At 46.9% G+C, this 19,681-nt stretch overlaps 2 protein-coding genes across 7 annotated transcripts in view; one reads left to right on the forward strand and one right to left on the reverse strand.

Annotated features, from left to right (window-relative positions):
• Luc7l (LUC7 like) overlaps nt 1–5,421 on the forward strand; it is a 36,775-nt gene extending 31,354 nt beyond the window's left edge. For 4 of the 6 annotated variants that reach the window (XM_036196234.1, XM_036196240.1, XM_036196237.1 and 1 more), the window contains 4 exons: nt 1,266–1,354; nt 2,960–2,989; nt 3,546–3,713; nt 5,075–5,421. In XM_036196234.1, coding sequence (XP_036052127.1) covers nt 1,266–1,354; nt 2,960–2,989; nt 3,546–3,713; nt 5,075–5,216 — 429 coding nt within the window. In that variant the 3' untranslated portion in view covers nt 5,217–5,421. Of the gene's footprint in view, nt 1–1,265; nt 1,355–2,959; nt 2,990–3,545; nt 4,315–5,074 lie in introns of those variants that run through there. The other 2 variants (XM_036196236.1, XM_036196239.1) reach the window with 2 other exon arrangements.
• Nucleotides 5,422–10,641: 5,220 nt separating this feature from the next.
• Nucleotides 10,642–11,498, reverse strand: LOC118589229 (hemoglobin subunit alpha). Its single transcript, XM_036196343.1, has 3 exons — nt 11,372–11,498; nt 11,044–11,248; nt 10,642–10,878 (listed from the first exon to the last, which is right to left on the reverse strand). The coding sequence occupies exons 1-3, from the start codon at nt 11,464–11,466 to the stop codon at nt 10,750–10,752; spliced, it is 429 nt and encodes a 142-aa protein (XP_036052236.1). The 5' UTR covers nt 11,467–11,498; the 3' UTR covers nt 10,642–10,749.
• Nucleotides 11,499–19,681: the final 8,183 nt, after the last annotated feature.

Below are 19,681 nucleotides of genomic sequence, written 5' to 3' on the forward strand. Positions count from 1 at the left end.
CCTGAGGTCCTGAGTTTAATTCCCAGCCACCAGATGGTGGCTCACAACCATCCCTAGTGAGATCTGGTGCCCTCTTCTGGCCTGTAGGCAGAACACTATAAATAACCAACGTATTTCTAGGGTTTTTGTTTGTTTGTTTGTTTTGTTGTTGTTGTTTCCAAAGGGTTTCTCTGTGTAGCCCCGACTGTCCTGGAACTTGCTCTGAAGTTCAGGCTGGCCTCAAACTCACAGAGATCCACCTGCTTTTGCCTCCCAAGTGCTGGGATTAAAGGTGTACGCTACCACTACCTATCAGAAGTTCAGAATTCTAAAATCATCTCCCATTTCAAGGTTCATATGTTGAGACTTTGCCTCAACAAAAACATTTGCTAGTATTTTCCCAGTAGCATTTTATGTACTACATTACATCTTTTGTGGGTCTGAGTTTGATTTCCTTGTCATGTGAGGTGACTGGTAGGAGTGGGGAAGGAAGTGATGCCACACCTAGGGGTCTGCTCTCAACCAGACCTGCTGTGGTGAAGTGTGAAAAGGAACTTTGCAGCTGACTATCCTGTGTGCCTAGCTCAGATGAAGGATGACCATAGTTGGAGGTGTAGAGTTTTTTGGGACAGCTTACCTGGGCTTTGCTCTGTCCTCTCATCTAGAGGGTACTTGATTTACTCACTGGACATGGAGATTTTCCATGCTATCTCAGCTTTAAGCAGGGAAGACTGGTGGGTTTTTGTGTCAAGAGGTGTGACTTATTCCCCCATTCAGGACTTTGTTTCATTCACTGTGCCCAGATAATGTATTACAGGGTTTTTGTTACTTTAATGGTGGGTTGTAAAGGTACTTAACACTTTTCAGCTATCTCAAGTTGATACTGATTTGGTGGTAAAGTGTATCCAGAGCCTTCTGTTGCCTTTAGGATCAAGCCTGATGAATTGAACATGCAATTGTGCTAATGTTATCATAGCACTTACCACATTAAAAGTGAGCTACTTCTGGCTACCTTGGGTGTATGTGATCGGACTCAGTGTTTTCTTTGTTTTCTAAAATGCTTGTAGAGAACTACAGGATGAACAGCTAACTCTATGGCTTGGTTTGAAGTGTTGTGATCAATACCCTGTGACTTAGAAGTTCAGCCCCTGCTGTGTAATTTGTCACCAAATGTATAAAATGATCGTAAAGAGTTTTCCATTTGTTCTCTGTTAGTTAAAAAATGAATAGGATATTGTTTCCTAAAAGTTGCTTTTCCTTTATTTTCCCATTTTTCATTTATTTAGAAAACTGTGGCTGAAAAGCAGGAGAAGAGGAATCAGGATCGCTTGAGGAGAAGAGAGGAGAGAGAACGAGAGGAGCGGCTAAGCAGGAGGTAAGTAGACCATCCTCAGGAAGTAGTGTTGTTTGCTATGTTGTGACCTGGAGTTGTCAGTGTTTGCATATACAGAATTGGCCCCTATTTATTTGTTTATTTCTTTTGAGATGAGGTGTCTTAGTTAGGGTTTTTATTGCTGTGAAGAGACACTGTGACCAAAGGAAAACGTTTGATTGCGGTAGCTCGCTTACAGTTCAGAGGTTCAGCATGCACTGAGCGTTGTTCTTACATCTTGACCCACAGGCAATAAGAAGTAGTAGTCTGAGACCCTCCCTGGGTGGTCTCTTGAGCCTAGGAGACCTCAAAGCCCCTACAGTGACACACTTCCTCCAACAAGGCCATACTTCTTAATAGTGCCACTCCCTTTGGGCACTCCACATAGGTTCTCACTATGTAATCCAGGCTGGCCTAGAATTTATAAAGATGCGCCTGCCTCTGCCTTCCAATAGCTGAGATTAGGGCAGGTGCCATCACACCTGGCCCTGGGGTGGATTTTAAAAGAAAAATAATTAAATTTATAACATTCAGTCTGGTGAGGAATGACATTGACTGACAAGGGAAGGAGAAACGGGAGAGGGTTATCGTTTATCTTTTTGTTGTTGTTGTTTATTTGTTTATTTTTGTTTTTCAAGACGGGTTCTTTGTGTTGACTTGGCTGTCTTGAAACTAGCTCTGTAGGCTGCCAGGCTGACCTCAAACTCACAACTTCACCTGCCTCTGCCTTCTGGGTACTGGGATTAAAGGCATGTGCCACCATTGCCCAGCCATCCTTGGACCCCACAGAGCCAGCTCCTCTTGACAGCTGGGCATGGAGCTTTTAGCAAATAGGGAGTGCAAAAGTGGATCTGTTGCTGGTAGCTAAGCTGCATGCAGTCTCAGGGCAGTACATTTCTGTAGGAAAATAGTCAGCTTTGGACTGAAGGAGTGGAGGCTTCATATGGGCTTTGTCTTTTTTTTTTTTTTTTTTGATTGGTCCTATGGGACCAATGGGCAGACTTTCCCATAAGATATGTGCTTGGAATGTGTTCCTACCCATTGAGAAGTAGGGTATAAGGTGTTGGGCAAAAGCCCCCACACCAGTGAGGTAGTAATGGGAGTTTGGAGGCAGGAAGAGTGTGGGTGGTGTGGTCTAGGCTAAGCTGTCGGGGTTAGACTTGGAGTTATGTGAGGAGAAGGAATAAAGCTGGCCTCATGGTTTCTTTGCTTTCCTTTTTTTTTTTTTTCTTTCTGTGCTGAGACTAAAGGTGTGCACTTCCACACCCAGCTGGCCTCTTGGTTTTTAATGTGAGATTGTCCCTTAACTAGGATAGGGAAGACGGAACCAGGAATAGTAGGTAGAATTTGGCTATATTCAATTTGAGATGCCCGAGAAGTACTCAGGTAGATGTGTTGGATCTAATTTGAGTTCAAAGGAGAGATCAGAGCCAGAAATAACCATGCTATGCTCTTTCGAAGGACACTTTTTTTGTTTTGATAGAATCTCACTAGTTGCTTTGACTAGCCTAGAACTCTGTGTAGACCAGGCTGGCTTCAGAGTCAGGGATCCATCTGCCTCTAGCTCCTGGGTGGTGGGATTAAAGATGTTTTTATTTTCCTGTTTAGGTCTGGATCAAGAACCCGAGATCGCAGGAGGTAGGTTTCTGGATCCATCACAAGATTCTCAGGTTGAATGCTTTTTTTATGCAGAAACATTTAATAATTGGTGTTTACAGCTTCACAACTTTGGTAGGCAAGGCTGGCTTATGAAGAGCATAGGAATTGGTTAGGGTTTAGCACAACAGAAACTACTCCTCCCCCTCCCCAGGCCTGCAGACCAACTAGGTGTGTCCAAATGATTTTTCGAGACAGGTTTTCTCAGTGTAGCCCTGGCTGTTCCGGGACTGACTTTGTAGACCAGGCTGGCCTCAACTTTAGAGACTTACCTATTTGCCTCTGCCTCCTGAGTACTGTGACTGAAGGCATGTCCCATCACACCTGGCTAAGTCCTATGCTTTCAAGAGACATTATTTAGGGGACAGGTTTGGCCATCAGATTAATTCAGGGAATTCTTTAGTCCCAAATTGTAAATTTGTAGGAGGAAAGAGAGAAATCCCAGGAAAGCTGAAGGCCAGAAGCTACTAAGAGGGGGAGGAATGGGGATAGGCCTTTGAAATATTGACTTTCTCTCAAAATCATTTGGGTTTTTCAGGTCACGATCCCGCGATCGACGACGGAGGCGATCTAGATCTACCTCCCGAGAGCGGCGAAAGTTTTCCCGTTCCAGGTCCCGAGATAGACACCGGCGCCATCGCAGTCGTTCCCGGAGCCATAGCCGGGGTCACCGCCGGGCTTCCAGGGACCGGAGTGCAAAATACAAGTAACTACTCTGACTTCCTCAGTAGCTGCAGCCAGGAGCAAGCCCTTTCTCTTTGTGTTCCCAAGTCCTTTGGGGTCTGTCATGGTGGCCTTTTGCCCACTACATCTGGTAGGGACAAGGTTGGGTTTGTGGAGAGGCAGGCTGTGGGTGACTAGCACCCTGTGTTGGTGCCTGAGGAATAGAGAGTGGCACCCAGTGCTGGACTAGTATAAGGCTGAAGAGCTCTCACATGGCCCTCTGGGCAGCACTTGGCTGGGCTTTTAGTACTTTAACTTGGTAAAGAGCAGCTAAGGTTTTGCCCTGAACAGGTCCTGCTTACTTCTCCTGTAACTTTTGTTTTGTTTCGTTTTGAGACAGGCCCTCACTTTGTAACCTAGGTTGTCTTGAACTCAAGAGCCTCCTGCTGCTTCAGCTTCCCGAGTGCTGAAATGAAAAGTGTACACCCCCATGCTTGACTTATGTGGTTTTCCATTCTGTCTTTTTCCATTGTCTTTACATACTGGGTCATATTCCACAAGCATAACTTTATTGTATTCCCATTTGCTTTGTTTCTGTTAAACACTGAAAACTTTCCTTATTAAAAATCTTTTCTTTTTATTTATTTATTTTTTAAGGTTTATTTTTATTATGTGTGTGTTAATGTATTATGTCACAAATGTTCGTGTATGGTGTGTGTGTGTGTGCACGCGCACGCGCTGTTGAGGTACAAAAAAAGAGTTTTGGATCCTCTGGAGCTAGAGTTACTGGTGATTCTGATACCCAGCATGGGTGCTGGGAAATGAGCTTGGTCCACCACAAGAGCATCATATCCTGACCTATCTCTCCAGCCCCTTAAACTTTTCAAATGTTAACTTTTTATTAGTTACTTTTGAGACCAAATCTCACTCTGTAGCCCAGGCTGGCCTCAGACCTAATCACTCCTGTCTCTCCCTCCTAAGTGTGAGATTACAGGTACAAGTCACCATCCACAGCTCAAAGGGTTACCTTTGTTTGTTTTAATGATTACCTGTGTGATTAGTTAAGACACCAGATGCAGTCAGGCTTGGCTGTCTTCTGATCTGTTAAGAGGCACCTGAGGCCAGGCAGCAGTGGTGGTGCATACCCTTTAATCTGGTACTTGGGAAGCAGAGGCAGGTAGATCTCTTGAGTTTAAGGACGGCCTGTTCTACAGAGTGAGTTACAAGACAGCTGAGGCTACACAGAGAAACCCTGTCTTGAACTCTGCTCACACCCCCGACAAAAAAAGGCACTTGAGTATGGTGGGGGAATGGCCAGGGTTGAGGGTCTACTTTACTGGATCCTGTGCAGCCAGCCAGAAGGAGATGGTAGCCTCTGCTGAGCCTCTGGTTCCACTTTCCCAGGTTCTCCAGGGAGCGCTCATTGAGAGAGGAATCGTGGGATTACGGGCGGAGTGAGCGAGGGCCCACTGACTGGAGGTTGGAGAGCTCCAATGGCAAGACTGCATCGCGGAGGTCGGAGGAGAAGGAGGCTGGCGAGATCTGAACCTGGCTCGGGCACTGTAAATAGTCTTGACAAACATTCAGCACAGCCTAAATTACCCTTTATATTTGCTGGATATAACTCATCTTTTGTAGTTAAAATTTCTATTGTTTGGCCCTAGCTGTGAGTTTCTAGAGTTGTTCAGAGCTGCTCCTGTGTTTGGGGTTATGTTGTATAGGAACAAATAAATTTGGCGGCTGCCTCCTGACAGCTGTGTTGGGGTGTCTGCTGTCCTCTGCTCTAGAGGCACTTCACTAGAATCCTGCACCTGTAGAGATAAAGGCTGGTGCTGCCATTACCTTAGGAAACTGACCAAATGTCTGACCACTTTAACTTTTGGTATCCTATGTGCCAGGGTACTCCCAACACACTTAACTGAGCCAGATGTATGTGGCTTCCCTGCCTGGCTCACACTCTGCATCTCAGTTGCTCGTCTACTCTCTCAATGCAGACCATAGAGCAGACTCTGGGTGAGAGGGGGCAGCCATATTACAAACTCATTTCCTTAGGGAGAGCTATAGCTATTGAAACCTTAGCTCAGGTGAGCACATTGCAGTTCCACTTTGTTACGTAGGTGGAATAAAGACATAGATGACCCCTACCTGCCAATCAGGAGGTCCTTGGGAGAGGGTTGCAGCTTAGGTCAGGTATATTGGGTGGTTTACACTCAGGGTAGGCTTATTGTTAACACCTGAGCACATGTTGTTACTCATAGAGGACCAATGCCTTAAGATCAAAGTGAAGCCCAATAGAAAAGATAACTAAAGCATCTTCCCTTCACTTGTCTGGGGGGTTTTGAGTTTATTTTCAGAGGGAACTGTAGTTGGTTGTGTTAAACATAAAAGCCCCCTCTCCATGCCATGCATAAGGGCTTAGGTGCTGTCTTGAGCTGTAGGTTTGATGGTCATACATAGGATCTTGAGATCTTGTGGTGTGGCTCCTGGTGCTGCCCCAGGCTCCCTTTTATGGAGGATGTATTTGGGTACCTGCTGTGCTGACTGTGAAACAGGCTTTCCCTGGTCAACCATCTCCATATGAAAGGAGTTGGGGTACAATATCCCTGAAGGACCCACTGGGGCTCAGTGCTATGCACATGTGCCATGTGTAGGTTTCATCTCTAGCCCCTTGGCCTCCAGGTGGGACTCAATTTAGCTTTGCTCTGCTGTCTTCCTGGAATAAGGCCTGTACCTGGTCCCAGGTGAACATTTCAAATGTTCTAGTTGTACTCATAATAGGAACATTCTGCTTCCTGGACTCTTTAGGGACATAACTGGAAAGTCCTCCTCAGAGTCAGCATCATGTCTGGTTTGAATTCTTTTCTGTCTAGATATAAATTTGTATGTGGAGAAACAGCTGTTTAATCGGGGTGTAAAGTTACTGGAAACATTTCTGTACCGTGGCCTGTGGTACCCACAGAGGATAATTCCTGGGCTCATGTAGCATACTGCAGCTACTGAGGTACAGTAGGCAGACCTCCTGCTTAGGTAGCATCCCTTGGGTGGTCAGGGTCCCTAGAGTTGCAGAAAGGCCACTTGTTTCAGTCTCTTGTGGAAGATGTTCTTACCAAAGACAGTATAGCGTTTATTTGTTTGGAAAGACAGTCTTGCCTTGTTACCCAGACTGTTGAACTTCAGGGCGAAGATTCCAATCTCTGTCCCCAAGTAGCTGGCACTAATGACTATGCCAACACAACTGGATGCTTTGTTTTATTGTCTCTTTCTTTCTTCCTTTCTTTCTTTTTTCCTTCCTTCCTTCCTTTCTCCCTCCTTCCCTCCTTCCCTCCCTCCCTTCCTTCCTTCCTTCCTTCCTTCCTTCCTTCCTTCCTTTCTTTTTTTTTTCTATGTATAGCCCTGCCTATTCTGGAACTCACTCTGTAGAACCAGCTGGCCTTGACCTCAGAGGTCTGCCTACCTCTGCCTCCTAATGTTTTGTTTTCTTAATTGGAGTTTTCATGGAGAAAGGGAACTAGAGGAACAGATAACCAGAAATCTGTTGTGTGTGTTTCTTGGTGGCTCAGGCCATTCTGCAAGAAGTTACGGGATTACCATCTACAACCTGAGGGTCAGGGTCCAGGACAGGTGCCAATTAGATTCTAGCCTCAAGAACTGGGAGAGCCAGTAGTTTTCATCCTGGCCTTTTGTGAGGCTGAATAATCAGTACCACCCACAGGCTAGGGCACAGGAGGAGCAGATATGCCCTTCCTGGACCCTGTTGTTCTTTGCAGACCTTTGGTGATAGTAGTGCATTGGGCAGGACAGTCCTAACTCTGACTTGTGATACAAATGCTTGTCCAATCTCCCCTGTGTTTTCCTCATGTCATGTAATGTGTGTTGTGCATGTGCTCTGAGAGATGACTTCACATACAGGACATAGTTTTTGTCTTATGTTGAATAAGAACTGAAGGACATATTCCTATGTCTGGGACATAGCAAATGGGGCAACAGATTAAAATCAGGTTTCTGCAATGACCATGATTGGTTCTTAGGAAAGAAGGCGGCATTACCTTCTCTCTGAAATCAGATGAAAACAGGGTTTGGTAGCCCCTGGTCCCCTTGTCTACATGATAAGCAATAGGCCTAGGGACCCAATCCTAGGTCTAGAGTCTGGCAACATTGGGCTTTTACCACAAGCCTTCCTAATATTGGAAGTTATTTTTGTCTTGTCTCATGTAGGTCAAGCCAATATGTGGCACTGTCCTAGTTTTGGAGACTATTTTAGATGTCCTGGGCACCTAAGCTATCTCTCAGCACTCACAGCCCTATTCACACACCCACCTTGCTGCAGGGAGGGGTGGGCCTATCAGTAAACTAGGCCCAGCCCATGTGGATCTGAAAACAGTCAGGAGGATGAACATGAAGCATCCATAGAGAGTGTCTGACCATGACTACTCCTGCAGTTAGAGCACCTGTGGTACTGTTGTTCTCTGAGGGATAAAAGTGGCAGGTAAGAGGCTGGAGAGATGGCTCAGAGGTTAAGAACTGACTGTTCTTCCAGAGTTCAATCTGTAATGAGATCTGGTGCCCTCTCCTGGCTTGCAGGAATACATGCAGGCAGAACGCTGTAAACTTAAATAAATAAATCTTTAAAATAAATAAGTAAATAAATAAATAATTAAAAGTGGCAGGTATTTGCCCAGGATGGTCAAATCATCAATAAATTTGATGACTAACCCTAGGCCTGCCAGGTTAGAGACCTCTTGAATCTCATAATGTCCCATGGTCATTTTAACAGGCAAAAGGCTGGAGCTTCATCATATTAACTTGGGGATCTGTGACTATTGGACCTTGACCTGTGCATTGGGAGGGTGGTAGGCCCTTAGTACTCAGGAGACATGAGAGAGAGGAGATGTAGAATGTGCCCCTTGGAAGAACCATCTCCAGTTTAAAAACACTTGGAAGCCAGCACCTAAATGTTGTGGCTCAGGAACATCACTGTCAAGGCCTACATGGTGTGTCAGACACATCCAGAGTATGGCCAGGCAAAGGCCAACAGGCTGACAATGGCCCAGGAGCTCTGGGAGTGGTTGCTTACCTTGATGGGGCGCCTCCAGAGGGTCAGTCTGTCAGCCACCGGGCTGTGGGCTGTAATCTGCAGTCTGTGAGCTCTGGTTTCCAGTTTGCTATGACCTGGGAAGCCTCAGATTTTTCCTACCTGGCATACATTAGAATACACGGAATTTGAGTGTCCTTGTCAGTATCTCCTGCCTCCTGAGTTGTTAACACACTTCCTCGGGTCTGTGTACTGATAAAATGAATGTAATTCTCAGATAATTAAATGGACACCTGTTAGGTGTGTGACTCCGAGCACATGTTCCTTTCAGACCAGTGATATTTATGGAATGCCTGTAATGTATTCCAGTGATAGCAAAATGCAGCAAAGCTTCATATAACAAACTACTATTATAGCCATTTCTGATGTGTATAAGTCAGTGATGTTTATGTATCCAGTGTTGTGCAGTCATTACTATTAGCAAGTTGCAGAATGTTATCATCCAGACAGAAACTCCAGCCCACTAGCTAAAACTATCCAGCTCCTTCTGAAGCCCCTGGCAACCAGGAATTTGTTTTCTGTTCCTACTATAGTTTGCTCATTTGGATATTTCACAAACGGATTCATTCACTGTATGGCCTTTGGTGTATTGGCTTCCACTCAAGGTGTTTGCAAAACTCAGTGGCATGATGTAATCTCTTTACTTTTATGGGTGAAGAATATTCCATTCTAAGTGTGAACTACATGTTATTTACTTACTCTGATGGTTAATCTGATCAACTCAATGGGTTTTAGAGTCACCATGAAATACGCCTGAGTGTGTCTATAAAGGTGTTTCCAGAGGTTTCAGTGAGAAAACCCACCCAAATATAGGCTGCACTGCCCTAAACTCCGCAGTCCTAGACTGAATAAAAGGAGGGGAAGAGCTGAGCACCAGCCATCATCTCTGCTTCCTGACTGCAGATGCAGTGCGACCAGCTGCCTTAAGTTCCTGCAACCGTGACTTCCCCCCCACCAGGACTGTACCCTATACTGTGAACCAAAATAAAGCTCCTTCCCTCGGCTGCTCTTGCCAGCTGTTCCTTCTGTCTTAACACCCACTCATCTAAGATGTCTCGTGTGCCCAGGGAAGAAGACAATGCTGGGTTTGCCCAGAATTCCTAAGAAACCCTGAGTTGGGTTCATTCCTACCAAGACTTGATTGTCTTTTTCATATGAGAGTCTCACTATACAGCTCTTAAAATCACAGAGGTCGGCTTTTCTCAACAACCCAGGGCTTTATGGAAGGGCTGGAGATGTCATGATACCAAACCTGATACATCAAACTCAGGGTCTGCTCTGCAAGGTGGATGTATATCTAGGAGAACATTTCGTTATGTCTTCCAGTTTACACCTAGGTGGGTGCTAAGCTGGGCCAATTCTTGAGTATTTGTGTCTACAGAAAATAAAAGGTAGCAGGAGAGAAGGAAACTATTCCAACAAATTCATGTTGAACCTGGTGGGAAGCCCAGGGTAGGAGTGACAAGAGGCTGTCCACAAACTCTGGGTAGAGGACTCTGCTTGGCTCCTCTTCCCCTCCCTCCACTTCCCCTTCTCTTTCCTCCTGCTCTTGTCTGGCCTTCTGCCTCAGCACAGGGGACCTAAGTCCCAGGCTAGGGATGTGTCCCCCTAGACTCCAGAGGCCCTAGAGGCTCTGCTATGGATTGTGACCCCTTTGGACATCATAGAGCAGATGCCCTGCACAGCAGATAGTTACGTTAGCATTCACAGCTGTAGCAAAATTACATTGATGAAGTAGCAACAAAATGATTTCCTGTCACCACAACGGGAGCAAGTGTATTAGAGGGTGACAGCATTAGGAAGGTGAGAACCACTGCTGAGGTCCTGGAGGCTCCCCACACCGCACCTTTGCAGATGCAGACAACTCAGGGACACAGGCTTCTTCCTACTTAGACTTTATTCAAAGACCAAGAGGTACAGGTGCGAGGGAGGGAGGAGGGCCTGGCCAGAAGGCAAGCCTGGCAGGAGGCAGCCCCAAGGCTCCAGCTTAACGGTACTTGGAGGTCAGCACGGTGCTCACAGAGGCAAGGAATTTGTCCAGAGAAGCGTGCACCGCGGGGGTGAACTCGGCGGGGAGGTGGTTGGCCAGGGTCACCAGCAGGCAGTGGCTCAGGAGCTGCGGAGACAGGAAGGGTCAGTCCGTGGCAGTAGATGCCCTAGCTGCCTGGGTTCCCTTTCTGGAACCACTGGGTTCCCTTTCTGGAACCACTGGGTTCCCTGCCCTGGGCACGAGGGGCCCCACGCCCTCCCTGCAGGTCCCAGATCCTGCTCGAGCACACACCTTGAAGTTGACAGGGTCCACACGCAGCTTGTGAGCGTGCAGGTCGCTCAGAGCAGACAGGGCACCGGGCAGGTCATCCAGGTGGCCAGCGGCGGTGGCCAGGGCGCTGGCGACCTTCGCGCCGTGCGCTTTGACCTGGGCAGAGCCGTGGCTTACATCAAAGTGGGGGAAGTAGGTCTTGGTGGTGGGGAAGCTATCGAACATCCTGTGGGAAGAAGGTGGGAGTTGAGGAGGTCACAGGATAGCACAGGTAGGGGCTGCCTGTCCGCTGAGCACCAGATCTGCTTCGGATCCCGTGGTCCTTACAGAGCAGAGGCCCAGGTCTCACCTCTCTAGAGCCTCGGCGCCATATTCAGCACCGTGGCCGCCAATCTTGCTCCAGGCAGCCTTGACGTTGGCCTTGTCCTCCGCAGAGAGCACCATGGTGATTCTTTCCTGAGTCTGTGAGAATCAGAAGTGTGCAGCAAGTTGCACCTTTATACCTGGGGCGCCTGGGCCACGCCCTCGAGGCGGCCCTCATTGGCTGGATAGGGCGGTGCGGGGCAGAGCAAGGCCAGCAGGGGGCGCCCGGCGTGGGGGTGCGTAGGGAATCCTCATCACCCTGTTGGGTGCTTCTTGCCACTTCTTTGTCTCAAGTGATGGTGTTTGGGAAGAAGTAAGGGGTCTAGTAGCAAACAATAGCAAAGAAGCTGGGAGTGTAACTGGATGGCAGAATGTTTACCTAGTGTGAGGAAGGTTCTGGATTCAGTCCCAGCACTGCAAAAGTAGATGTATGATAAAGCAGAGCATGAGGCTTTGGTCAATGGAAACTCCTGGGCTCAGTTCCAGCTTCTGTGACTTGACAGTGTGTGTGTGTGTGTGTGTGTGTGTGTGTGTGTGTGTGTGTGTGTGTGTGTGTACAGTTGTTCTGCTGTGATGTTTGGTTTGTGCTTAGCTGGTATGGGTCAAGTCATATTTCAAAAGAAGTGGCATATATTATTAGGACTTTCCTTCTCTGGCTCCTGAGAGGACTTCTTGAAGGCCAGTCCTCCCCAGAGGCCTTGATCAGAGACATCTCTGCACCTTTGCTCTTGCTGTCCTCCCCCACTGCTGCTGCAGAAAGACCCCTGGGACAAGACAGTAGGACCATGCTCTGTTGACATGTCAGGGACATAGACAACTCAGATGCACACACATTTTATTCAGACCAAGAGGCTGGAGTGTAGGACAGGAAGGAGGGCCTGGTCATGGGCTGAGAGGGTGATGGCTGTGTTGCAAGTCTGGGTTACAGTATTTGGAGGTCAGCTCTGTACTCACAGCAGCAAAAAGCTTGTGGGTGTAGCTGTACTGACCCCAACCTTAGATTCAGGGGCTCCCTCCCCTTTTCTGTGGTGGTATTGTGTTCCCCAAAATATTATGCCCCCTAATAAATTTATCTGGGGTCAGAGAACAGACAGCCACTAGATACAGAACCAAAAGTGGCGGCTAGAAAATGGGTCAGAGCAAGCTATAGCAGAAGCTAGGTGGTGGTGGTACACGCCTTTAATCCCAGCACTTGGGAGGCAGAGCCAGATGGATCTCTGTGTGTTCAAGGATACAGCCAGCATGATGACACACGCCTTTAATCCCAGGGAGTGACAGCAGAAAGAGAAAGATTATATAAGGAGTGAAGACCAGAAACTAGAAGCATTTGGCTGGTTTAGCATTCAGCCTTTGGAGCAGCACAGTTCAGCTGAGATTCATTTGGATGAGGACTCTGAAGCTTGCAGTCTGAGGAAACAAGATCAGCTGAGGAACTGGCCAGGTGAGGTAGCTGTGGCTTGTTCGCTTCTTTGATCTTCCAGCATTCACCCCAATAACCTGCCTCGGGTTTGATTTTATTAATAAGACCTATTAAGATTCCTGTTACACTTTTCTGCTCCCCTCCCCCAGACAGGCATCTGTAAGACTTGAGGTCCCACTACCTGGGGCACAGACTTTCATCCTTTTGCAGAACTGCCCAGCAGCATGCTTCCTACTCTTTCTTACCCTGCACCTCTACCTTCTGCCCCAGTCCCAGCCTCAGCTTCATCCTGGCTCTGAGGACAAGACCGATAAGATGCTGTGGAGTTAGAGACATACCATGGCCAGAGCCTGGCCCTCTACCTATTCTGTTTCAGTCTCTGCTCCCTGAGATCCTTAAAGGGTAAGACTTAGTCTTGGGGAGCATAAAAGCAGCCAAATTCCTCTCCTTTTCTCTCCTCTCCCTACCTCTTCTCTCCTTCATCTCCCCTCCTCAACTCTCCTCTCCTCCACACTCCTTCCTCCCTTCTCTCCTCCTCCCTTCCTCTATCCCTCTTTCCATTCAGATGTCTTTTTTAAAAAAATTATTTATTATGTATACAGTATTCTGTCTGCATGTATGCCTGCAGGCCAGAAGAGGGCACCAGATCTCATTACAGATGGTTGTGAGCCACCATGTGGATGCTGGGAATTAAACTCAGGACATCTGCAAGAGCAGTGGGTGCTCTTAACCTCTGAGCCAGCTCTCTAGCCCCATGTGTCATTGTTTAGACTTTGAGGACTTTGGGCTCAGTCCCAAACTTTACCTCAGCCTTCTCTGGGTGGAGAGATATGACAGAGACCCTCTGCCATTGATAACGCAACAGGGTGTGGAAGCTTGGGTGACTTTAGCTTATATCTTACGTGTTTTCCTACATCTAAGTACAAATGAGGTGGCTGCAGAGACAGCTCAGCAGTGAAGAGCGCTTGCTGCCCTTCCAGAGGACCTGAGTGTGGGTCCCAGCAGCCATGTGAGGTGGATAGCACCACCTCTAACTCCAGCTCCATTTTCTTGGGGTTCATTACCTTCTCTGACTTCTGTAGGTATCCGCACACATGGCATACATGCAGGCATGCATGCCCACAACTGAAAATAAAAAATAAATCTTTAAAAAAATAAAGTGAGTTGGCTGTGAGGGAACCAAGTCCACAGGGGAGGGGAAGAATGAACTGCCCAAGTACTCAGAGCAGTCCTTGCCCAGAAGCCACCCAATGTGGTACTTGCCACCCTCCCGAAAGCTGTATCCACTGCAACATACACTGGCACCTTGGGGGAACGACCTGGCCACCTTGATGATGTTCCAGAACACGATACCCACCCAGTCAGACAGTCAAAGATGCCAGCCCGGAGCCTGTGGCCTCAGACCGAGGACAGGAGAGTTTCTGGCTGCTGCTAACAGCCAGGGAAGCAGAGGGCAACCCCTCAGTGGAGGCTTCTCTAGTGAGACCAGTGTTCAGACTCCCTTTAGAGCACCTACCTGCATCTGGCTGCAACCTGCTGCTTAGCTGTCCCTCGTGCTGGACTGCAGCTCCACAAGCCATCCTCCCCAGCCTGTGTCTGCACAAGTAAGTCAGGGATGGAGTACACAAACATGTATTCCGTGTTCACGCTGGCTTTTTAAGATGGGGTCTCACTGGCCTGCAGTGTGCTCTGTAGACCAGGCTGGTCTTGAACTGACAGAGATCTCTCTGCTTTTGTCTCTGGAGTGCTCTGATTAAGAACATGTGACACCACACCTGTCCCTACATATTCACTTTTGATAAGATGTTTGTCTTGTGTTATTTGTTCTTGTGGTACCTTTTACTATTATGCAGAGATGTATTTTACTTTATTTATTTACTTTATTTTATGGGCATTGGTATTTTGCCATGGGTGTCAGTTCCCCTGAAACTGGAGTTACAGATAGTTGTGAGCTGCCTTGTGTATGCTGGGAATTGAACCCGGGCACTCTGGAAGAGCAGAGCAGTCAGTGCTTCTGGCCCCTGCACCACCTCTCCAGCCCCTGGAGATTGATTTATTGATTTATGTATGTATGTATTTATTTATTTTTGGTGTTTTTGAGACAGGGTTTCTCTGTGTACTTTTGGTGCCTGTCCTGGATCTTGTTGTGTAGACAAGGCAGGCGGTCTCAGACTCACAGAGATTGCTGGGATTAAAGGCGTGTGCCACCACCACCCAGACTAGATTTATTTTTATTTAACTAAACAAATATGTAGCCGAGTGTGGTAGTTTAAATGTAATTCACCCCTAAATTCCCATAATCTCGTAGAGAGTGGCACTATTAGGAGGTGTGGCTTTGTTGGAGTGGGCATGGCCGTGTTGAAGGAAGTGTGTCACTGTGGGGACAGGCTTTGAGGTTTCCTATGCTCAGGACACCTCCTGGTGTCTCAGTTGACTTCCTGTTACTATCTGATGGACATGTAACCAGTACCACATCAGCCTTCATGCTGCTCTGCTCCTTGTCACGATGAGAATGGGATGGACCTCTGAACTGTAAACGAGCCCCCCAAATTAAATGTTTTTTTCTATTAGAGTTGCCATGGTCCTGGAGTCTCTTTACAGCTACAGAAACCCTAACTAAGACAGCTAGAATGGCGGTGCAATGTTTACATCGTAGCATGTGGGATAGAGAGGCAAGCAGATCTTAGTGTGTTCAAGACCAGCCCAGTCTACAAACTGAGTTCCAGGACAGCCAGGCAGGTATAGAGAGAAATCCTCTCCTATAGGTGAGGCTTGATAGATGGCTCAGCTGTTTAGAGCAATTGTTGCTCTTTCAGAGGACCTGAGTTCAATTTCCAGCACCTACGAGGTGGCTCACAACCATCTATAACTGCAGTTCCATATGGGGATATGACACTCCTGACCTTCATGGTCACCAGGCACAACTGCAGGTCACAGACACATGCAGGCAAAACATTCATACACAGAAAAAACTCGCCTCAAGCTCAGAGAACCTCCTGCCTCCATCTGCCTCCTGAGTATGGGGATTAAAGGTGTATGTCACTATCGCCCGGCATTTAAAGTATCTTTTATCATTTTTATATCTGTATATATTTCTATGCCCCTGTGTGAAGTGTCCATGGAAGCCAGAGGTCTCAGACCTCACTACTACTGGGCTTTCAGGCTCTTGAGGTGCTGCCTGATGTGGATGCTGAGAACCGCTTGAGTGCTGGGTAAGAACAGAACAAGTTCATAGTTTCTAACCCATCATTCCTGAATTATTTGTTTACTTCTTTATATTTAATTTGAGGCAAGGCCTCACCATGAGCTGTCGCTGCCCAGGGCTCACTTTGTAGAATATGCTAGTCTTGAACTTGCAGAAATCCACCAGCTTCTGTCCCCAGAGTACTGAAGTTAAAAGACATATCCCACCACACACCACCCTGTGGCTTTTTTGTTGTTGTTTTAAAATTTGAGATAGCCAGAGCTGCAGAGATGGCTCAGCATTTAGGAGCACTGGTTGATTTCCACACGACCTGGATTGATTTCCTGAGCACATGTGGAAACTCACAACCATCTGTATCTCCAGATCCAGGAGATCTAACACCCTCTTCTGGCCTCTGAGGACACTGCATGCACATGCTATACACCAAACATAGAAAACACTCATCCATCCATCCATCCATCCATCCATCCATCCATCCATCTATCTATCTACATATAGCTGAGCATGGAGGAACACACCTGTAATTCTAGTGCTGGGGAGACAGACACAGGTGGATCTCTAAGGGTTTGAAGCCAGTCTAGTGTATATGGTAAGCTCCAGATCAGCCAGAGCTAAGTATAAGAAATATGCATCAGTCTAAGTGTTTGCCTGTGCACTTGTGAATGCAGGCACCTATGGAGTTTAGAAGAGGGCATGGGATCAATCCCTTTGAAGCTGGAATTATAGGTGATTATTGGCCAGTTGATATTCAATTCTGGGAACTGAACCCAGGTCCTCTGCAACAACTCTCCATGCTCTTTACTGCTGAACCCCCTCTTCTGCTACTTTGACTCTACATGATTATCTAATTCAGGTTTGTGCTACAGACATAGAACTGTATCTATCTGTAGATGAGTTCAGACACCTGCTGACTTTGGATGAATGTGGTTGCTTAGTAACCCCCCACTGCTTGTTAGGAATCTCACTTAACCATATTTTATTCAGTAAACTGGATATGTGTCAATCATGTGGAGTCTCTTGGCACCATGCCCGTTCCTAGGGATACTCTGTATTTATATGTCCTGGCAAAACCACACTCCAGCCTTAGTGTCAGAAAATGGAAACAGTCAGCTAGGTCCCAGTGCTGAGGACCTTGAACTCATGAGATGTAGCAAGAAGGAAAGATACTGTGCTTTGGGTTCCCTAAAGGTACCTTGTGCTGATCAAGCTGCCTGCTCTGTGGGGGTCGGTGTACTGGTAGATTCTAGATTCATCCGTCTGGAAAGGGCAAGAATCAGAGAGTGTTCTGGCACCTCCCTCTGCATGTTCAACAGTCTGGTTTGGGCTTGTGAGCCCAGCATACATAATGGCTGTGGAATATTGTAGCTGGAAGTTTTTTCCATCCCACCTGGCCTGATGGTCCCATAGCTGTTTATAAAATAATGACTCAGAGGCTTATATTAATTACCAACTGTATGGCTTATGGCAGGGTTCTTACTAGCTAGCTCTTTGATCTTAAATTAACCCCTTTCTATTTATCTATGTATGGCCACATGTTCTGTGGCTTTAACTGCATCCCATTAACTATTGCTTCTTGGACTGCCGTTCCGCATCTCCCCCACTCTCTTTTCTCCTCTCACTGTCTCTCTTGGATTTTCCTGCCTGGCTCCATCCTGCCCTGCCATAGGCCAGTGCAGGTTTATTCACTAATCAATGGAACAGCAGATATTCACAGCATACAGAAATACATCTCCCAGCAGAATATTCCTTTACTCTGTGTGAATATATGTCACTGTGATTGGTTTAATAAAGAAGCTGACTGGCCAATAGCTGGACAAGATAAAGTTAGGCAGGAGAGCCAAACAGGATGCTAGGAGGTAGAGGGCAGAGTTGGAGGAGTCAAGCAGATGTCATGCTGAGAAAAGGTACCAAGGCACATGGCAAAGAGATAAGAAATGTGGGTTAATTTAAATGTAAGAGATAGCTAGTAACAAGCCTGAGCACTGGCCGATCATTTGCAATTTATATTAAGTCTCTGTGTACGTTATTTGGGAACTGGCAGAAAGGAAAGAAATATCTGCCAACAAATATCTGAACTAAATGTACAGCCAACAGTCTATTTTTATTTTTAATTTACTTTATATTTGTTTGTTATTTTGTGGTATTAAAGATCAAACCTTTGCCTATGTAATACAGGGGCCCTATTCCTGAGCTTTATCTCCAGTCCTGCCTTTTGGTTTTGTATGTGTTTGTTTGTTGTTATTGTTGTTTTCATGACAGGCTTTCTCTGTGTAGTTTTGTTGCCCGTCCTGGATCTTGTTCTGTAGACCAGGCTGGCCTCGAACTCACAAAGATCCACCTGGCTCTGCCTCCCAAGTGCTAGGATTAAAGGCCTGCAACACCACCACTGGTGCTGTTGTTGTTGTTTAAGGTGAGTGTGTTATTATCCATCTCAGACAGTCTTTGAACCTAAGATTTCTCTACCTGAGGTTCAGAAGAAGCTGAGATCCAAGTTAGTGCCACCAAAAACTCTTGTATTTGGTCTGTGGCTGTAAGTTTAGCTGGTATAGGTTAGTCCTCCTGTTTCTTCACAGCATGGAAAGTCCTAGGATCTGCAACCTGGGATCCCAGGAGCCTTGTGACAGTGTCAATCAATCCCATGTGAACCTAAAGGACCACAATCCAGGGAGGCCAATGATGTTCATACTGCTCCCCCATCAGATTGCGCAAAGGCCATGGCACAAGGACATGAATGTCCAGGTTAGGAAAAAAAAGACCCTTTTCTTCTTTCCAGTTCCCTGGTGGATGGGCGATCTCCAATATTGTGCAGAGGAAGTGTCACGCTGGATGCTAGCACATGTTTTGGACCTTCCCAGACACTCTAGAAACAAGGCTTTACCAGCCACCTGAGTGCACCCAGCCTAGTCGGTGTCGTGTGTGACTATTACACATCTCCGGTGGTTTTTTTCTCTATATAGTCCCACTTTGTCAGTGTTTGCCCCATGTTACAGGAAGTGTGGGTCATGCACGTGCCTTGGAGATGAATTCACAGTTTCTTCTATTTGTTCATACAGGACACAGTTTGCCTTATGGCAGAGAAGAACTGCAACACTGACTAACAGATGTTCAGACATGTTCCTCAGCCTAAGATGTAGCCAATGGGTGGTAGGTTAAAATCAGGTTCCTGCCATAATCATGATTGATCTTAGGTAGCCCAAAGAAACTACTGTCCCTTTTTAAAGACCAATGAAGGCAGGGTTGGTGGTCCCCTGTCGCTTTTCTACATGACAGGCTTTAGTGCTGGAACCATCTCATTAAAGAAATTGAGTCTTGCATAGAATCCTTAGGCACAGCCTCACTGATGCTTGAAATCCCCAAAATACATCTCACATACTGTGGGCATGGCTGCGCTGGGCAGGTAGAAGTTCTATGACTGTGAATTTCTCTGGGACAGTACCAGCGAGTCCTGGACACGCACTGGCATCCTCATTTAGCTGTGCACCCATGCATGGCTCCAGGCTCTGAGAAGAGTCTGGAGACACACCCGAAGCCCAGAGGAGGGTGATGGCTGGGGAACAAGGTTGCTTTGAGCATTGTCACTTATGCTGACCTGTGACCTTTGTACCTGTCACCCTTCTGAGAGACAAAAGCCACCATTCTGCAGCAACTGATGTGGCCAAGGCTAAAGGCAT

This window comes from Onychomys torridus, chromosome 8 (assembly GCF_903995425.1).
Source record: "Onychomys torridus chromosome 8, mOncTor1.1, whole genome shotgun sequence".
Lineage (NCBI taxonomy): Eukaryota > Metazoa > Chordata > Mammalia > Rodentia > Cricetidae > Onychomys > Onychomys torridus.

Bases quoted from the DNA above. Each gene is read 5' to 3' on its own strand.
- LOC118589229 (XM_036196343.1), bottom strand. From the start codon at position 11,466: ATGGTGCTCTCTGCGGAGGACAAGGCCAACGTCAAGGCTGCCTGGAGC. The intron at 11,249-11,371 runs GTGAGACCTGGG...TTCTTCCCACAG, and splicing joins GGCGCCGAGGCTCTAGAGAG to GATGTTCGATAGCTTCCCCA. The intron at 10,879-11,043 runs GTGTGTGCTCGA...CTGTCTCCGCAG, and splicing joins TGGACCCTGTCAACTTCAAG to CTCCTGAGCCACTGCCTGCT.